This window comes from Salmo salar, chromosome 03 (assembly GCF_965601325.2).
Source record: "Salmo salar chromosome 03, fSalSal1, whole genome shotgun sequence".
NCBI lineage: Eukaryota > Metazoa > Chordata > Actinopteri > Salmoniformes > Salmonidae > Salmo > Salmo salar.
Genome location: NC_138293.1, coordinates 45,738,102 through 45,758,987, shown reverse-complemented (window position 1 = coordinate 45,758,987; position 20,886 = coordinate 45,738,102). Strand labels below are relative to the sequence as shown.

At 41.1% G+C, this 20,886-nt stretch overlaps 1 protein-coding gene across 24 annotated transcripts in view; it reads right to left on the bottom strand.

The window, feature by feature from the left end:
- Nucleotides 1–3,237: 3,237 nt before the first annotated feature.
- The window catches only part of mbnl1 (muscleblind-like splicing regulator 1), a 93,952-nt gene continuing 76,303 nt past the window's right edge, over nt 3,238–20,886 (bottom strand). For 6 of the 24 annotated variants that reach the window (XM_014192071.3, XM_014192073.3, XM_082973525.1 and 3 more), the window contains 11 exons: nt 20,251–20,421; nt 19,936–19,986; nt 19,489–19,701; nt 18,752–18,991; nt 17,456–17,509; nt 16,293–16,446; nt 15,344–15,379; nt 13,803–13,888; nt 11,929–11,973; nt 7,788–7,859; nt 3,238–7,129 (listed from right to left, as the gene is read on the bottom strand). In XM_014192071.3, coding sequence (XP_014047546.1) covers nt 7,803–7,859; nt 11,929–11,973; nt 13,803–13,888; nt 15,344–15,379; nt 16,293–16,446; nt 17,456–17,509; nt 18,752–18,991; nt 19,489–19,701; nt 19,936–19,986; nt 20,251–20,421 — 1,107 coding nt within the window. In that variant the 3' untranslated portion in view covers nt 3,238–7,129; nt 7,788–7,802. The remainder of the gene's footprint in view (nt 7,130–7,787; nt 7,860–11,928; nt 11,974–13,802; nt 13,889–15,343; nt 15,380–16,292; nt 16,447–17,455; nt 17,510–18,751; nt 18,992–19,488; nt 19,702–19,935; nt 19,987–20,250; nt 20,422–20,886) is intronic. The other 18 variants (XM_014192076.3, XM_014192077.3, XM_014192079.3 and 15 more) reach the window with 18 other exon arrangements.

The window sequence follows — 20,886 nt, the reverse complement described above, 5'->3', positions numbered from 1 at the left end:
GATGGGGGAGCATAATATACAAGGAAATTCTCAAAGCTGCTAATGAGAACCTTGACGACCTTGTACCTAGCCGGTGGGGATTCCGGTGGGGTCCTGCCACCCAGGTAGTGGCAGTGTTGGCAACACTGGCTGCAGTAACCCATGGGGAAGGGGTCACACTCGGACATTCAGAGAGGGGGCATATTACTGTGGCCCTGGTGGCACAACATAATCAAAGGTCTGACTGCACAGAGATGCTTGGGAAAATGGTCACAATGGAGGACCAGTGTGTGTATGTGTTTCAGGGGAACGGGGTGGATCTGATCTCCTTCACCTAGGACTTGACAATGGTTAATCAAATCTCCCCATTTTTGCCAATTTTTGCTCTACCTTGCATGCTTTCTCAAACAGCTGTAACTGTATATGCATTCATAAATCAGGTCCTTTCTTGAGTTGGGCTCTGGGATGTAACAACCTTTGAGCATCTGAGCTTATGGTTGCGTGTGGGGGAAAGGGGTTGAGTGTGTAAGAGTGAGTGTGTGTGTGTGTGTGTGTATGTATCCCACATCTGTTGCAAGGGGCTAAGGATGTTAGGGACAATATAGGATGAATCACAATAATTGTTTGCGAAAATAATAAATGCTTGACAAAAATGTAATGCAATGGTAATCCTGGTTATAGGTAACAATCCTTTTCACAAACTGTCAACATTATTTTGCATATTAATTTTAAATGATGGAAATTAAGATACGTAGGATATTTGAATATAGTGTTTTTTAATAGCAATATATAAAGCAAATTGAGGTGCGCTTGAATATAACTTCCAAATGGGGGCTGTGGATAAGGCAGACATGATAAACAGCTTCGTGGAATGCACTCTGAAAACCACCCAGTGGCACAAGAAAATATTTTTCCACCTGATCGACACTGCTGTCCTCAATGGCCACATAGTTCACCGCCAGGTGAGATGATTACTGAACAAGTATTTTTTTTTTGTAATTGGACATACAAATGACTACAGTTCCATTATGCAATTATATTGACAATATCTCACCCACCTCCCCACTCTCTCATCATCTTCTCCACTTCCTCATCCTGCCCACTCCCTCTCCCCCATAGGTGAGGTGATTACCTACCAAAAGTACCCAGAGAACTTCCTGAAAGTGCTGCTGGAAGAGCACCACACCACCCGGCGTCCATCCACTGGGGGCCGTCCTCCTGCAGACAATCCCTTACGCCTCACGGCACAACATTTTGCCTCCAAAGTCCCTCAAACTGCTGTTCAAGGCAGTTGCACACAGAGACACTGTAGTCTGCCTGTCCAGCACCAGGAGAAGGAAGGTTGACAAAGTACATGTGTTTAGCTTGTGACACACCCCTGCGTCTTGCACCATGCTTTGGGGAGTATCATATGCTTAAGCACTATTGAGCACATCTGCAGCAATTACTGACTGACAGCCTTGACAGGTGACCTGCCATAATACTATGCCTTTAGGGGTGGGGAGGGGGGTGCCATTTTTGTTGTTCGGTCACTACATTAATATTGAAATATGGGTTATGCATATTTATAATTAAATGACAGTCAGTTTTTTTCCTTCTAATAAAACTCGTTTTTGTTTTTGTTGTTCAAACACAACTACTACTTCAATAGAATAGACAAATATAGGCCTTTGTCTGTTATTGCTGTTTTTTTCCTCTAGTTAAACTGTAAAAGGAGTGTACGTTCATACAGTATGTTGCTAGCATACAAAAGCTGGCCTCAATCTTCGGCAAGAAAGATGTCCAGCTCCAGTTACGTTGGCAAATAATGTTCAGTACTGTTTGTGTGGTTTCTGAAAGTACAGAATAAAGAGGAATTAGTAGTAATTATACCGAACAAAAATAATTTCAAAGATTTCACTGCGTTACAGTTCATATAAGGAAATGAGTCAATTTAAATAAATTCATTAGGCTCTAATCTATGGATTTCACAGGACTGTGCAGGGGCCAGCCATAGGTGGTCCTGGGAGAGAATAGACCCACCAACTTGGGGAGCCAGGCCCAGCCAATCAGAATGAGTGTTCCCCCAGAAAAGGGCTTTATTACAGACATAAATACTTCTCAGTTTCATCAGCTGTCTGGGTGACTGGTCTCGACGATCCCATAGGTGGCTGGCGTGGTTACACGCTGTCTGTGGTTGTAAGGCCAGTTGGAAGTACTGCCAAATTCTCTAAAATGACGTTGGAGGCGGTTTATGGTAGAGAAATGAACATTGAATTCTCTGGCATCAGCTCTGGTGGACATTCCTGCAGTCAGCATGCCAATTGCACGCTCAATCAAAACTTGAGACATCAGTAGCATTATGTTGTGTGACAAAACTGCACATTTTCGATTGCCATTTATTGTCATGCTGTTTAATCAGCTTCTTGATATGCCACACCTGTCAGGTGGATGGATTATCTTGGCAAAGGAGAAGTGCTCACTAACAGGAATGTAAACAAATTTGTGCACAAAATTTGAGAGAAATATGCTTTTTGTGCATATGGAACATTTCTGGAATCTTTTATTTCAGCTAATGAAAGATGGGACCAACATTTTACAGGTTGCGTTTATATTTTGTTCGTTATAAGTTGTGGCATATGTTTATTATAAGCATATTTTCTCTATCAAATTCATGACTGTAATTTACTTTCCACAAACATGACCGTGAACGAGGGCTATACTCTAGGAAGCAAAGGAACAGAAAACTATAATCTCCTCGGAAAGGTGTCTTGTCATCTATTTAAAGGCCCAGTGCAGTCAAATACGTGATTTTCCTGTGTTTTATATATATTTCCACACTATGAGGTTGGAATAATAATAATGAAAATTATGATAATGCCCTTTTAGAGTAAGAGATGCTTCAAAAGACAGCCTGAAATGTCAGCTTGTTTTAGTGGTATGGAGTTTTGGCCGGGTGGAGTTTTGGCCTACCTGGTGAATTTGGCCTACTAGGCAGTAAATTAGTTAATAGACCAATAAGAGAGTTCCAAACCTCTCTGACAACACCAGCTAGATTTCAGTTTCCCCTCCCCACTCAGACCACTCACAGACAGTCCTAGTAAAATTATTGCTTGAGAAAATGCTCTTTTTGACCATTTTAATGGACAACAATCATAGTAAGGTACTTAATGGTTACCCAGAAATGATTTCATATTGAGATAAAAACAGCTGCATTGGACCTTTACAGTAATGTGTTATAGACAAAGTTAACATGCAAACAGGAAGACCACAGATGAGTTGCGTGAGCAAATCAGTTTTTTTTTTTATTCAATTTTTTTTTAATATATAATTCAGAACAGCAAGAGTCAATTATGGCAACAATAAAATGTGCATAAAACAAATCTGAAGACAAGAGTAGTACATTATTCTGTAGCAACTATAAGCAAAAAAATTAAGTGTTCACACATACTAAACAGTCAAGCATGTGTGCCCCCTGCAGGGAAGAAAGACCTTGGTTTAAGCTGAGAGACAGTGAAATCTGCCCACGCAGCTCTGGTTGGTTTGGAGAAAGTGACGCTTTGGTTCCATAGCACTTATACAGCGACCTCGAGTCAGAAATAGGATGACCTTGACTGAAGACGGTTACATTCATTTGAAAGAGTATTTACCTATACATTTGGTATGGTGGGGAGCCTTCACCTGCTGAGTGCACAGTTGTCTGGTAGCATTAGCTGTGCCCTGTGAGTCAATGTTGACTTGAGTGATCTTACGGTGATTAGAGAATATTTCTGGGGTGGTTTTGTGTTAACGTTACATTTTATTCTTGAGAGCTCATGTAGTTTCTTGGTAAAAAATGTATATCACAAGTGCAAGTGTTCGATTACTTGTCTAAAGTCTTATTTCCCCCTTCTCCCCAAATTTATTTTTGTAAATTGAAAATATAAACTTTCCATATCTACTCATATAGATTTACATTTGTGTTCTTTTTACATGCAATGAAATGAAACTAAAATTTGAAATGGTTTGTAATATATATTTTTGTAGTTATTGTACCGTAGGGCTAGGCATGAATGGCCTGTTCCAAGATTTGAAATATGGACAATATATGATATTTATTGTATATCATATACTACAGGGGGAGTGAGTGGGAGTGGATTACGCCCCTTGAGGATTTCCTGGCAAACTACTAGCCACTGACAAAAGCTTAAAAACACAGCTTTTTCTGAATGCATTGGCCTAGAAACTGGCACCATTTTCTTTCTTTTTGCAAGCAAATTTGTTTAGCTGGTCTATCCGTTTCGATTTTTTTTAAATTAACCTAAAAAAGTACTTATCATTATAGAATTTTTTATTCAAAATAATATCTCAATATGATAAATGTTTTTTTTTCTCTGTTCATTGACTATGTACAGAAGTGCAAAAAGTCAACCTTCGTCCCTTAGGTTAGAGTTCGTTCATCTGCAGCATTACCGACCTTCCCGATTCAGCAAAGTCCACTACCTCACCTCTACTCTCACTATTCACCAAACTCCACAGACCCATCAATCTCACTGTTCATTTTGCGCTGACATTCAGGGCAATCTTAAGAAATATTAAAACAATATATATATATATATTTTAATTAATGGATACAGTAGAAAATAACTTTTTGTTCCTTCTCTAAACATGGACGATCTAAATTTCGACACAATATACACTACCGGTCAAAAGTTTTAGAACACCTACTCATTCAAGGGTTTTTCTTTGTTTTTACTATTTTCTACATTGTAGAATAATAGTGAAGACATCAAACTATGAAATAACACATATGGAATCATGTGGTAACCAAAAAAGTGTTCAACAAATCAAAATATATTTTATATTTGAGATTCTTCAAATAGCCACCCTTTGCCTTGATGACAGCTTTGCAGACTCTTGGCATTCTCTCAACCAGCTTCACCTGGAATGCTTTTCCAACAGTCTTGAAGGAGTTCCCACATATGCTGAGCACAATGTAGAAAATAATAAAAAGAAAAACCCTTGAATGAGTAGGTGTTCTAAAACATTTGACCAATAGTGTATTTTCAAACAAGATCTCGACTTGTAGCTAGTTAAAACATTCGTTTTCAGCCAGAGTTGATGCCTCGGCAACTCACCAACTGATGCCGTTCATTGTATCAATATCAAAAGGCCTTTGATCAACATTTTTGATCAACTTCTTCAGATGTCCAGCTACAAGAATGATGTGAATACTTATTCTGACTCCACATATTATTATTAATCATTAGTATGGTTTGAAAATCCAAATCTCTAAATTTACAACGGCTATATAATAATGTTGTCAAGTAGAATATAATAAGGCAGAAATCTACAAACTAAATATTCAAATAGATTAAAATCCTTAAGTAATACATAACACATGAGTTCAATGAAATTTAAGAGTAAATTGTTACTTGAGAAAAAAACTAAACCAAAACATTATAAGGTGTATGTATGTGTACGGACTATAATATATAATTGGTGTTCATTGCCTGTATGGTGATTGAAAGTACATTTGATTGGGATGTAACCCAGTCCTGTAATCTAAGGCTTCAATAGAAGTACATTACAATCAGAAAAGAGATCTTACACCTCAGTCAAAACAACAAAACAAAATCCCACAACATAATGGCATGTGAAAACAAGGGTTTTGAAATGAAATCTCTGCTCCCCCAATTCTGTGTTCAACCTTCCTTGAATTTGGCCATAAACTCCCTTCGTGCATGAGCAGAACTGTGCTTTGGTATCCTGAATCAGATCAAATCTGATCAAAAAAGTGAGATACTTTTTCCTTCTGTTTGATAAATTCACATCAAATTAGTTATTTGTTGTATTACCTCAATTGAAGTAAAATGTGTCTATTGAGAGGTAATAGGTCTGGGGGAGCACAAAAACACTCAATCAAGTGCATATCTTCTTATGACCTAATCAAACTTATATTTTTTTAACAACACATGATTTGACAGTGCTTCTTTCTAGACACACTTTTAGAGTCCCTCCACCTATAACGAAAAAATCAACTCAAAAACTACATTTTGATATAATACCAAAAGATCGTTTTTGAGTGGATTTTTCCTTTAAGGTTGGGGACAAGAAAATGAGACCTCATGGAGAGCTAGTACGCCCCATATCACTTCAACAGGCATTAGAGTCTACTGACTTACAACTCTCCCAGTCACTATGAGCTCTGAGTCATAGATCACCCCATCTGATAAATACAACAATAAAGCAAAAACAGAAAGGCAAAACAAAAACAAATTGATAAAAGGCACCTCTATTTTTTTTTTCATTGCAAGAGAGATCAAAGGCTGGAGAGGAACCCATTCCTAATAACAACCAAAAATCAAATGGCACAATATATATATATATAAAGAAAATACACAATGGAGAAATTACGTAAAAAAAACAAAACTCGAGCCATAAAAACACATATCTTAGGTAAACAGAATAACACTGCTGAAATAACACTCTGGTTTGGGATGTATGGCCTCTATGGCACAATTTAGGTGGTTAAAGCTAGCATGGCTGTGCTTTCAAAGGTACACAGGTGTGTTTCTTACCCAGAACATTCATATGTCCCTGACCCTCATTTTATCATCTAGCTTCACTAGAAGCCTTTTAAAAAACAGAAAACTGTACATGCTAAAATGTGTTGTGCCTTTCTGATTTCAATTAAAATTCAAGGTGCACATTTGCATTTTTTTTGTAAACCATGAAAACAAATGTATTAATTTAAAAACAAAACAAATAAAAAATGCTGTCTTGGTCTACCGACGTACCAACACAGTATTCTGTACGTTAGACGCCACAACATCTCGCTCTCAGCCTCATGTGTGTGCAAAAATGTAAAAAATAAATGTGTTTGAACACACAGGTGTATTGTGAATGTACTCAGTGTCTGTCTGTCAGCATGGATAGACAGACACTCCTCTTCTCAGCTGGGTGTTGACTTGGAGGACAAGGAGGTGTGTGTGTGTATGTATGTATGTGTGTCATGGCATGGCATCGACTGGGCACACCGATGTTGGCATGTGTGACAAGAACAGCATTGCGGAGCGACTGAGAGATGATGACCGATTCTCCTCATGTCCATTGCTTGACATTCTGAACATTATATACATAAAGGCGGAACTCTTTAGGCTTGTACAGTGCCAGCACACAGTCATTTGATCTGCAAAACAACAAACAAGGAATTACATTTTTTTTGGAAGTTAGAAAAGTTATTTTCATATGTAGCTCGTCTTCCAAGATCTGGATCTTCTTTTTGCTCGCTGAAAGGTTGCTTAAATCGGCAATCTGCAGTTTAATCAATAACCTTGCGGCCACCCCGCCACTGCTTTGGTAAAAAGCTGAAAGATGGGTCTGGAGAAATATAACCAACATCTAATTCATAGACAGAGCTCTGGATGTAAGGACTGACCATTCATGATATCAAAATTGTTTATGTTATTACCATCAAGGAGCACTTTGGAAACAAGTGTTTAAATGTATACTTTTAAGTGCTATCGTCTGGAAATACAGTGTACATCTTGCTGTATAATGTTTTTACCCAAACAAATCTAAATAAATTCAATGTTTGCATTTACATTGTTTACAAATATAGGATGAAAACAAGCTTAGAATGTGGATTCTGATGGGGTTCAAGAGTTAAACTGAGCCCAGGAGGCATCTATAAGTAATATTCTTCAAGAATCAATGGGTATATATTCATTTCAATGTCCAAAAATCTATGATTGCCGATTGCCCCTTTAAATGTATAAAAATAAAACAAAAACACTAGCTGCATAGTTAAACATACTGTAACGAAACAGAGATGAATAGAAACTCACTGTTCTTGACTCGAACTACATTTGAGTCAGATACTTGTGACTACTCAGATGATCGGCAGAAATGATTGGAATCTGGGGATGGAGACAGGTCAGAGAAATCAAACACAGCAAACATCTTACGCATATCATCGGACATCCACTAGCCCCACTACCACACATCAGCAGTTTTAACCACATTTTCGAGTTCATTACCGAAAAGGAGATGAAGATAAGACAAAATGTGGTTACAATGTTGCATAGATAAAACAAAGCATTTTATAGGATCACTGAAACCTGCTAATCAACGGTCAAGCATCATTTTTGGAATGTTTGGCAAGGGGAGGGTGGAGGAAGGGGGTGGAAGGAAGAAAATAAAATGTCAGTCGCTAGTGAGGTGTCTCCTCGTGCAAACTTAAGTCCTACAGCTTGTATACCTGCACCCAGTGGTTGGAACCAAAATTATTTTCCAATCGTTTTGTATTGTTTTTCTTTCCGTTCCACTGTTCCAACCTGTAAAATAAAGTTCTGAACCGGTTCTTTTTTCCTTTTTAAACCTCTGAAATAGTTTTTTACATTAGCTCGACATTAAATGACAGGATAGAGTAGTATGGAGCAGGCAAGCTATAGTTGTTTAAATCTGCGATGGACAGACAGACAAGTGTAGGGCGCGAGAAGCGACTTCAATTTTGCGGGTGGGGGGAGAGCGAGACAGGGTGAAGGAGGAGGCTTGGCTTGAAGCTCTGGGCATATTGTTATGACATGCATTATCTCAATTAGGCCCACAGAACTATACCTACGGAAGAACGGCTTCTATGGAAAATCTTTGAATGTCTATTGAACTTCCGAGAGTTAACATTGGACCAGAGCTAGCTAGCTATCTAGCTAACAAGCTTGTGTGTGCAGAGTGGCACCATAATTAAAAACAATAGTTAATAAATCCAATGTGAAATGTAAAAGCTATAGTATTGAAAAAGTTAATACATTTTTCCCTAATTAAAAATCTCTCCCTAATTTCTGAATCACACTTGTAACGTCAGTAGGTTACAGTAGCCTAAGCTTCAGAGGGGGAGAGGCAGGTTGCCTACATGCTCACACTGGCAAATATTTTCAGCTGGCAGGCAGACACTGGAATAAGTTTCTGAGTGACAGAGGGAGGGCTTTGCATAGCTGCCTTGTAGTATTTTTTTGAGGGACTGAAAATAATTCCTGGAACCTAACATAATATTATTAACCGGTTCCCATGATTTTAAAATAACGCTTCTGAACTGGAACAGTATAGATCTCTTTCCTTCCTGGTTCTGATTCTGTCTCCCCAAAAATGTTTTTTGGGGGGTGTTTCGGTTCTGTTCCCTGGAGTGCAGTTAGTTAAGCATACATTTTTTTCCTTGGGATAATAAAGTTTCAACTAATGTCTTTAACTTTAAGGGTTGTTGCACTCCCATTACATTATACGTGAGGGAAAAAAGTATTTGATCCCCTGTTGATTTTGTACGTTTGCCCACTGACAAAGAAATGATCAGTCTATAATTTTAATGGTAGGTTTATTTGAGCAGTGAGAGACAGAATAACAACAAACAAATCCAAAAAAACGCATGTCAAAAATGTTATAAAATTATTTGCATTTTAATGAGGGAAATGAGTATTTGACCCCTCTGCAAAACATGACTTAGTACTTGTTGGCAATCACAGAGGTCAGACGTTTCTTGTAGTTGGCCACCAGTTTTGCACACATCTTAGGAGGGATTTTATCCCACTCCTCTTTGCAGATCTTCTCCAAGTCATTAAGGTTTCGAGGCTGACGTTTGGCAACTCGAACCTTCAGCTCCCTCCACAGATTTTCTATGGGATTAGGTCTGGAGACTGGCTAGGCCACTCCAGGACCTTAATGTGCTTCTTCTTGAGCCACTCCTTTGTTGCTTTGGCCATGTGATTTGGGTCATTGTCATGCTGGAATACCCATCCACGACCCATTTTCAATGCCCTGGCTGAGGGAAGGAGGTTCTCACCCAAGATTTGACGGTACATGGCCCCGTCCATCGTCCCTGTGATGCGGTGAAGTTGTCCTGTCCCCTTAGCAGAAAAACACCTCCAAAAGCATGTTTCCACCTCCATGTTTGACGGTGGGGATGGTGTTCTTGGGGTCATAGGCAGCGTTCCTCCTCCTCCAAACAAGGCGAGTTGAGTTGATGCCAAAGAGCTCCATTTTGGTCTCATCTGACCACAACACTTTCACCAGTTGTCCTCTGAATCATTTTGATGTTCATCGGCAAACTTCAGACGGGCATGTATATGTGCTTTCTTGAGCAGGGGGACCTTGCGGGCGCTGCAGGATTTCAGTCCTTCACGGCGTAGTATGTTACCAATTGTTTTCTTGGTAACTATGGTCCCAGCTGCCTTGAGATCATTGACAAGATCCTCCCATGTAGTTCTGGGCTGATTCCTCATCGTTCTCATGATCATTGCAACTCCACGAGGTGAGATCTTGCATGGAGCCCCAGGCCGAGGGAGATTGACAGTTCTTTTGTGTTTCTCCAATTTGCGAATATTCGCACCAACTGTTGTCACCTTCTCACCAAGCTGCTTGGCGATGGTCTTGTAGCCCATTCCAGCCTTGTGTAGGTCTACAATCTTGTCCCTGACATCCTTGGAGAGCTCTTTGGTCTTGGCCATGGTGGAGAGTTTGGAATCTGATTGATTGATTACTTCTGTGGACAGATGTCTTTTTTACAGGTAACAAGCTGCGGTTAGGAGCACACCCTTTAAGAGTGTGCTCCTAATCTCAGCTCGTTACCTGTATAAAAGACACCTGGGAGCCAGAAATCTTTCTGATTGAGAGGGGGTCAAATACTTATTTCCCTCATTAGAATGCAAATCAATTTATAACATTTTTGACGTGTTTTTCTGGATTTTTGTTGTTGTTATTCTGTCTCTTTTTTTGTTGTTATTCAGTTCAAAGAAACCTACCATTAAAATTATAGACTGATCATTTCTTTGTCAGTGGGCAAATGTACAAAATCAGCAGGGGATCAAATACTTTTTTTCCTCACTGTACAATATGTTAATATTTCACTATGTACATGTATTCTTTCCCTTGTCCTATTTGACCACATACAGTATGGTCTGAAATTATTGACACCCTTGAGAAAGATTAGCAAAAATTACTGTATAAAATAAATAATTGAAATACTGAGCTATATTGTATGCCAATATTTTGGGGGAAATTATATTATTTTATACTAATACAATTGCTCAGAGAATGAGATTTTGTTTAACAAGTAATACAAAAAAAATACAAAAATAGGTAGGGGTCAAAATTATTGACACCCCTGTTTTCAATACCTTTCAACACTTCCCCTTGAGAGGATAACGGCACTGAGCCTTTTTCTAAAATGTTGAAGAACACATTGGGAGGGATCTTAGACCATTCCTCAATACAGAATCCTCCCAGATCCTTGATATCCTTTGTCTGTGCTTATGGACTGCCCTCTTCAATTCAAACCACAGGTTTTCAATGGGTTTCATGTCCGGAGACTGAGATGGCCATTGCAAAATGTGGATTTTGATGTCTGCTTGGGATTATTGTCTTGCTAGAAGATCCACTTGCGGCCAAGTTTCAGCCTCCTGGCAGAGGCAACCAGGTTTTTGGCTAAAATATCCTGGTACTGGGGAAAGTGACCTTAGCAAGGGCCCCAGGACCAGAGGAAGCAAAATAGCCCCATAACATCAAAGATCTACCACTATATTTTACAGTAGGTATGGGGTTCTTTTCTGCTTATGCATTCTAATTTCGACACCAAACCCACCAGTGCTGTGCGTGGCCATTGAGCTCAATTTTCATGACAAATGTAAATGCCTGGAGTTTGCTAAACAACATTAGCACTTGGATTGGAACTGGTGCTTTGGTCAGGTGACATGTAAATAGAGCTCTTTGACATCTTTATCAAGGGTGTCAGTGATTTCTGACCCCACTGTATACTCCTCACTCAAGGGCCTAAGCAGCGGAAGAAAAAAAAAGTGGAGTCCTCAGACACTGTAATAGCTTTGACTGCATGTAGGCAGCAGCAGAAAAACATAAGCCGAGCACCAAATGGCACAGATAGCAACTGCTGCACCTACTGTGCAAAACGCTTGACAAAAATAAGGAAAACTACCTCATACATACCAATTGCATGTATTCGTTGGTAGTCAACTTTGATAAGGAAGAGTCCTCAAAATGAGAAAGGACAAAGATCAAGGTTAAAATTACATCAAACATGAATGACATAGAGTAAATGTCTCCCCAGAATGACTAGTTAATGACATATATAACTTGTTTTATAACTACATTCAAAGTTTACCATTAACATGATACATAGATGTACTGTTCTAATAACCTTTTGTTAAATGGTTATACTCAACAACCAGTGTAGGCCAACAAGAGGGAGACTGTCTCCCATCCCATCCCTAGCAGACAGAGAAGCACCTACAGAACCTCCATGTGCACTGTGCGTGAAAGGCAGATATATATACTGTATACACAGTGCCTTCGGAAAGTATTCAGACCCCTTGACTTTTTCCACATTATGTTACATTCCAGCCTTATTCTAAAATGTAAGAAATAAAACAAAAATCCTCAGCAATCTACACACAAAACCCTATAATGACGAAGCTAAAACTGGTTTTTAGACATTTCAGACCCTTTACTTAATTCTTTGTTGAAGCACCTTTTGCAGCGATTACAGCCTTGAGTAGCGATTACAGCCAAGTCCTCTTGGGTATGACGCTACAAGCTTGGCACACCTGTATTTGGGGAGTTTATCCTATTCTTCTCTGCAGATCCTATCAAGCTCTGTCAGGTTGGATGGGGCGCGTCGCTGCACAGCTATTTTCAGGTCTCTCCAGAAATGTTCGATCGGGTTCAAGTCCGGGCTCTGGCTGGGCCATTCAAGGACATTGAGAGACTTGTCCCAAAGCCACTCCTGCGTTGTCTTGGCTGTATACTTAGGATCATTGTCCTGTTGGAAGGTGAACCTTTGCCCCAGTCGGAGGTCTGGAGCAGGTTTTCATCAAGGATCCATTCATCTTTCCCTCAACCCTGACTAGTCTCCCAGTCCCTGTCGCTGAAAAACATCCCCACAGCATGATGCTGCCACCACCATGCTTCACCGTAGGGATGGTGCCAGGTTTCCTCCAGACGTGACGCTTGTTTCATCAGACCAGAGAATCGTGTTTGTCATGGTCTGAGAGTCTTTAGGTGCCTTCAGACAAACTCCAAGCAGGCTGTCATGTGCCTTTTACTGAGGAGTGGCCTCCGTCTGGCCACTCTACCATAAAGGCCGGATTGGTGGAGTGCTGCAGAGATGGTTGTCCTTCAAGAAGTTTCTCCCATCTCCACAGAGAAATCTGGAGCTCTGTGAGAGTGATCATTGGGTTCTTGGTCACCTCCCTGACCGAGGCCCTTTTCCCCGATTTCTCAGTTTAGGAAGAGTCTTGGTGGTTCCAAACTTCTTCCATTTAAGAATGATGGAGGCCACTGTGTCCTTGGGGACTTTCAATGCTGCAGACATGTTTTGGTACCCTTCTCCAGATCTGTGCCTCAACACAATCCTGTCTCGGAGCTCTACGGACAATTCCTTCGACCTCATGGCTAGGTTTTGCTCTGACATGCACTGTCAATTATCGGACCTTATAAAGACAGGTGTGTGCCTTTCCAAATCATGTCCAGTCAATTGATTTTACCACAGGTGGACTCCAATCAAGTTGTTGAAACATCTCAAGGATGGTCAATTAGAAACAGGATGCACCAGAGCTAAATTTTGAGTCTCATAGCAAAGGATCTGAATACTTGTGTAAATAAGGTATTTCTGTTTTTTAATTCTAATACATTTGCAAAAAAATCGATAAAACAGTTTTCGCTTCGTCATTATGTGGTATTGTGTGTAGATGGATGAGGGGGAAAAAAATATTTAATCCATTTTAGAATAAGGCTGTAACGTAACGAAATGGGGAAGGGGTTTCCGAATGCACTGTACATGAGAGAGAGAGAGAGGAGCAAACCTGATTGGCTGAGGCGTTTGCGAAGGGAACGCTTGTGGCAGATGTGGTGGCTGCAGACGCTTGCGTACCACCGTGCATCATGGGTACTTTTGTCAAAAGGGAAAATCAGATAAGCAAAAACCCATAGAGGAGGAGTAGAGTGTGGCCAATTGGGCACCAGGCAAACGTGAGGGACAGGTGAGGGGGGAGAGGGGGGAGAGGGGGGGAGAGGGGCAAGGGCCCGATTCTAATTCAATAACTCACTTCCTTTCTCTCTGCCCTCGCTGATGCATACTTGAAGATCTGAGAGGATTGGATACGTTTAAGCAATATGATGCAGAAAACACCTAACCTAGAAGAAGGTTGGGTTGGCAGTAACCATATTTCTTAAACACTTCCAGTCCTTTCTGATCTGAGAAGGGAAAGACACGAGGGAGAGGAGAAGGGAGTAAGTTATATGATTGGAATCTAGCTATGGGTGTTAAAGGGATAGGGATTCAGATTGGTACATCTGTGGATGGCATATTGAGGTTATACCAGACAAAAGCGGTATAGAGTCTAAGGAATATTTACAGTAACATGTTTGGTAGTACACCTGAAACAGAATAAAACGTACATTAAAACATACACTGAGTGCACAAAACATTAGGAACACCTGCTCTTGCCATGACAGACTGACCAGGCAAATCCAGGTGAAAGCTACAGTATGATCCCTTATTGATGTCACTTGTTAAATCCACTTCAATCAGTGTAGATGAAGAGGAGGAGACAGGTTAAGGGGTGAAGCTGGGCAGAGGAGGCAAGAAGATGCTTTTGAACGGGGTATGGTAGAAGGTGCCAGGTGCACTAATTTGAGTGTGTCAAGAACTGCAATGCTTCTGGGGTTTTCCCGCTCAACAGTTTCCCGTGTGTATCAAGAATGGTCCACCACCACCCAAAGGACATGCAGCCAACTTGACACAACTGTGAGAAGCATCGGAGTCAACATGGGCCAGCATCCCTGTGGAATGCTTTCGACACCTTGTAGTTCGTGTGTCAACGAATCGAGACTGTTCTGATGGTAAAAGGGGGTGCAACTTAATATTAGGAAGGTGTTCCTAATGTTTTTCACACTCAGTGTATATCGCCAGTATTACAATTTATAGTTATGACTAAACACAGTATTATTATTTTTTAAATGACAAAGGAAATGTGCAAATGAGTAGATATTATATGCCACAACCAACCCTGTGACTCAGTCAAAGCAAAGGCAGATCCAACTACATGTGGATCTGACCATTCTGAGGATTATTAAATGGAGGGAAATTAAAACTATTAGCCTGATCCCAGATCTGTTTGTGCTGTCTTGCCAACACCTATGGTTATTGAGTGCTCCTATCTTGCTAACTCCTATGGTCACTCGTGTGACAACGACCCTAGCAGTTGACTAGACCGCACAAAAAAGTGGGAATCATGCTATAAAACTATATGGGTTCACTCAGATGTGATGGATAGATAGATTGATGTGCGAGTCACTGGCAAGGCTGAAAGCTAATTGGTGGAGAAGGAAAGCTGGAACCTACCAACACCGGCGGTGGGGGTCATGCAGAATATTGAGCCTGCCCAAATGCACATCATGCAGTGCAACAGGAAGTGTACAACAGGAAGTGGATCGGAAAAGGGGGAGAGAAATCAAACAGCCCGTCACAAGGTTCGTTAGAATGAAGGAAGAGATCAGGTTAATTAATTAACTGGACAGCATTCAGTAACACAGTAAGTAGTCATCAGTGAAAATACAGGTGTGCTGACCAGGGTTGGGGAAAATTCCATTTAAATTCCAGTTAATTCAAAATGGTAACCTAATTCCAATTCCAATTTAACACATATCTCATTGAAAACCATTGAAGAGAATTTGAATTTGAATTTCAGTGTTTCTAAATTGACTGGAATTGAAGTGGAATTGACCCCAACCCTGGTACTGACCAAACTAGGCAATAAGGAGAATCAGGTAGAGAGTCAATACAGATCAGATAAAAACATGGATATTAATGTGCAATAAACAGTGATAATAATAGTAATAGCAATCATCAATCAATGAATATAAATAGTAAAAGTCATAATAATAATCATGATAGTGACACATAGCATACACACACGCTCAAGACAGAATCGAAACAGTGTAGCAGTTGAATATGGAAGCAGGACATACATTATGTTGCCAAACAGATGCAAGGGGACAGAAAGGAAACACTTCCCAATGCAGTCTCCATCTGACCACATGCACAGCCCCCCAGCCCAAACCAAAGCACATTACCAGCGAGAGAACCTGAACACCTGCACCACTTCCAGATTTAGATGGCGGCGTGGAGCCTTTAATATTGTTATAACAATGTTTGCACTGTTCACCTTCTACGTACTCTAACTCTATTGCTGAGCTCTAACTACCTTCAATGTCCAGGCAGGTCTACTCGTTTTAGTTCTACGTATGAAAGAGACCATATGAAAGCAACGTGGGCGCCCTGGGAGCCATACCTGAGGGGAGGAAGGCAGCCTGCTGCTGAAACTGCATGTTGGCCAAGGCGTGTTGGTACTGGAGCATGCCAGTGTTGAACATGGCAGAAGCCCCATTAGGCTTCTCCAGGGCTGCCCGCTTGGGCATGGGTGGCATGACACTATGGGGGATCCCCTGCCCAGCCCCAATGGAGGGAGGGAAAGAGGGATGGGGGAGAGAGAGAGAGAGAGAGAGAGAGAGAGAGAGAGATAGGAGAGAGAAAGAGGTGTGTGAGGGAGGCGTGAGGAGATGGTGTGTTGGAGGTAAAAATGGGAAAGAAAACAAAAAAGAGAATTGTTGTTAAGTTAGAGGATAAAAGAACATCACAACAACAACGTGTAACCGTGTGTAACACCAGCAAGCAAGCAGCAGTCTACACCATTACTACACAAGCAAGAGCATGGCACTAACTGGGGCTACATAGTGACTCTATAAAGCATTCATATCCATGATACAATCAGTTACTAAGCTTAATATGGAGGATATACTGTATAAATACACCTTGCGCTGACTTAATGCAACTAAAGCAAGCATTGCTCTATTAATAAAACAATAAGGCAGCTAGAAGAGGAAGAGATAGGAAGCAGAGAGAGAGAGAGGGCTGCACTGCTAGCGCCATGATCAACTGAATTATGAGCAATCTTCTTAACTCGGGTTGGAATGGATCCCTACAATATGACTTTAGTCCTATCCCACTCAATCAGACATGCACTAGGAACAAATACATGCATATATACTGTACATACATACTACTGATTTACAACACATTGTACATAAGCTAGAGCCATGCCACCATTTACATTTACTGTTAAAAGCTAAAATGTCCTCAACCCTCTCCTACTGTTAACATAAGCTATAGGTGATTAATTGATTGTGGCCCTTTTTAGAGATTCACTTGTCGAATTGATGTTTGTTTGGGAAGCAGGTTTTTAATCGCAAACATGATGGAGATGGTCAATTCAGTCAAAGCCGGGAAGGAAGCCACAATCAGTTTATCACAGGCAATAATGACACATATAGCAACAGGAGAAAATAAAACACATTACGATAACAAACAATAATTAAAGTAGCTATATCTGGGTTAAGACATTGCACTACGACAACAAAGCCACATGCCAAGCTAAAAGGTGAAAGGTCATAGTACCAGGTCAAAGGTTGCGTCGAGGGGTCGCTTCAGTGATTTGACAGCCGACTGAGTCTTAATTAGCAGGCAGCGAGCACATGATGGCAATGGGCCAATGGGGTTCAAGCGCATTAACATAAACCAGCAAGCAGAGGTGCATCATGGGGGCAGCAGTGCAGTTCGGGTAGGTGAGAAAAAAAAACAAATAAAAAAACAAATCATTGGAATGCAGTATACAAGGGGATAACATGACTAGGGCATGCACAGTGTGTAGACACTACAGTACTACGGCTGAGCGCTACAGTACAGTACATACATGGTCATGAGTTCAATAATGGTCTAGCTAAATCAAATACTGTGAAAAGATGTAAACAAGAATAAAATGGAATGTACACTGTCATTACTTCAAAACACTGGGCATTGAGTGATATGATCACACTTTAAAATAACTATAACTTATGAAGCATTCATAAACCCTTTATAAGGTCTACATAAATGCTTCATAAATCATTTATGAACAAATGTCATACTTTATGAAGTGTAGTATAGGGTTTATACCACATCTGGTATAGCACCAGATGTAAGGACCTGTTATATAACCTTTATATAGTGTGACATTTGCTTATAAATGATTATGAAGCATCTATGCAGGCCTTATAAAGGGTTTATGAAGACTTTATTAAGCAATATGAGCTATAGAATGTTTAAAGTGTGACAAGTGGGACTATTAAACGATCAAAAAGCAATACACTCTAATCTTTTACTGTGCACATCATAGTCATTGTCTCATTACAATGATTAAACACCACAACGTTTGTTTTTTGCTCTTCATACAAAGCATGGCAAATACTAGGAACAATAGACAAGTGTTACAATGCTAGTTTAGCTGTGGATGTTCAGCTAGAGAGGAATGACCATTGTTATATTAGACTTAGGCTGCAGTCAGATAAGCACATTATTAAATGCATTGAATGCCAAGAGGAACCTATGCAGGGGAAGCACACATTGAGACAGAGGATGTAGATACAGATACGATCAGTCAGATCAGCTAAACGTCTGTTTTTTTTATCAGCTAACGCCATCAGGCAGAGAAAAAGACTGAGCCATATAATATAATAGAGACGTTACCTGTAGGCACATATCTAAGATCAGTTTCTCTGCTTACCCTCCCCAAATCCTAACCATATCCATTGCAACGTCAAAACACATAACTGACCTTAGAGCTGTGGCTACGGGCGGCTTCATCCTACTGTGTGTATTTCCTCATTCCTACAATGCGACTGTTTCCTAGATGATCCAAGATGGCGGACTACTCACCATGGCTGCGGCGGCAGTGGCCTGGTTCACCTGATGCTGTGCAGCCTTGATCTTGGCCTGCAGGTGGGCCGGAGGGTGGAAGTACTTGCACTTCTCCCTGGAGCAGCGGCCCTTGATGTAGTCCATACACACGGTGACCGTGTTGTCGTTGGTGTCAATCATGGTGCTGTCGGAGGGGTGGGAAAAGCGGCAGTCATTCTCCCCCCGGGAGCAGTTGCCCCGCTGGTACTCACGACACACCTGGCAATGGGGAGAGGGTGTGGGGGAGGGGTGAATACATGGATATACATTGATACACACTAGCTTGGTTTCCATCCAATTGGCGACAGATTTTCATGTGAATATTCTAAAATCTGCATTAAAAACATATCCACCGCCATTTATCGCATAATTCATTTTCATAATTCATATGAACGCATAATTCATTCATTTTCATTCATTTCATTATCTATCAGCATTTATAAAATTGGACCAAAACTTCCTGTTTCCATCACAACGGTCGTGATTTTTTTTTTATACGGTATGACTTTACACACATAAAAACTGTAGATGGAAACTTGGTTACAGTCATACAGACAGACATAAGCATTGAGCAAAGTCACTGTGTGTTGGACATGGCATTTGAAGTGCAGCAGAGGGCAGCACTGGCTTTTTGTTAACACAGCATGTTGTGGCCTAGAATCAGTACAGGCTGCTGGAGTGGGGGAAGGGGTTGTCCGTCAATCTGAATCTCTTACCTCCAGTCTGTCTGTCCTCATGAGTTTCTGTGCAGCTGCGGCTGCAGCATTGGGGACCTGGCCATGGTTGGGGTGGCCTGCCATGAGGACCTGCGGGTTGGGCATGATCTCTGCCTGCATCAGGCCAGGCGATACCGGGCCCAGGTATGGGTTGAAGGCTGCTGCCGCCGCGCTGGCATTGGTGGCCAGGCCTGGTGCCATAGAGAACATAGGCTGCAAACGGGAGGAGGGGGTGGGCAGATAGAGACAAGGGTCAAAGGTGAGAGGTTATATTTCCTGGTATGTTAAATGTACTGTATTCAATGTTATGTGGCTTATCTAAACTGATACTGAATTCCCTATATAGTGCACTGCTTTAGGGCTCTGCATGGTCAGAAGTAGTACACTATATAGGGAATAGAGTGCCATTTGAGACGCAACCGACTGTAAGTGTTGTCATGTAATTACTTGATGTAAACTGAACCTGTTGCTGTCTTGGACCAGGTCATAGAGACTAACCTGGATTGGCAAAGGTTGAATAAAATGAAGAGGGGTTTCAGGTCCTGGGATTCAGTCACAGTTCAGTTATATTCTTTTCCACTCACGTGTGTGTGTGTGTGTGTGTGTGTGTGTGTGTGTGTGTGTGTGTGTGTGTGTGTGTGTGTGTGTGTGTGTGTGTGTGTGTGTGTGTGTGTGTGTGTGTGTGCGCACATTTGTGCATGTGTGTGTTCTCTCACCATTGTGTATGTGTGTGACTTCACATCCCTACTGTATTTGTCTCACCATAGGCTGGAGCTGTGTGCCGGGCATCATGGCGTTTGCGAGTTGCATCTGCTGGGCCAGCATGGCCATGTTCTTCTGTTGGATTAGGTTGTTCCTGCCGTTGATCTCCAGCTGGGTCTTTAGGTGGCCAGGAGGGTGAAGGTACTTACAGTTCTCCCTGGAACAACGGCCCTGAGAGAGGGAGAGGGAGGTGCGATAGGGGAGTGGGGGGGGGGGGGGGGTTGTTGGACAGCAAGAGAGAGAAGCAATGTGTCAAAGTAAAGTAAGTTGATTCAGATTCAGACAGCCCTGCTTTAAAGATGTCCTCCAGTGATTCTTGAACTTTTACTGTTGAAAAGCGATATCCCCAAATATAAATACAGTAAAGTACACACAAAAAATTTTTTGAGGAAAATTGTGTTTTTTAGAGACAACAAACTTCAAGGAGACTGCCTCGCCTGGTTCACCAACTACTTCTCTGATAGAATTCAGTGTGTCAAATCGGAGGGCCTGTTGTCTGGACCTCTGGCAGTCTCTATGGGGGTACCACAGGGTTCAATTCTCAGGCCAACTCTTTTCTCTGTATATATCAACGATGCCGCTCTTGCTGCAGGTGATTCCTTGATCCACCTCTATACAGACGACAACCATTCTAAA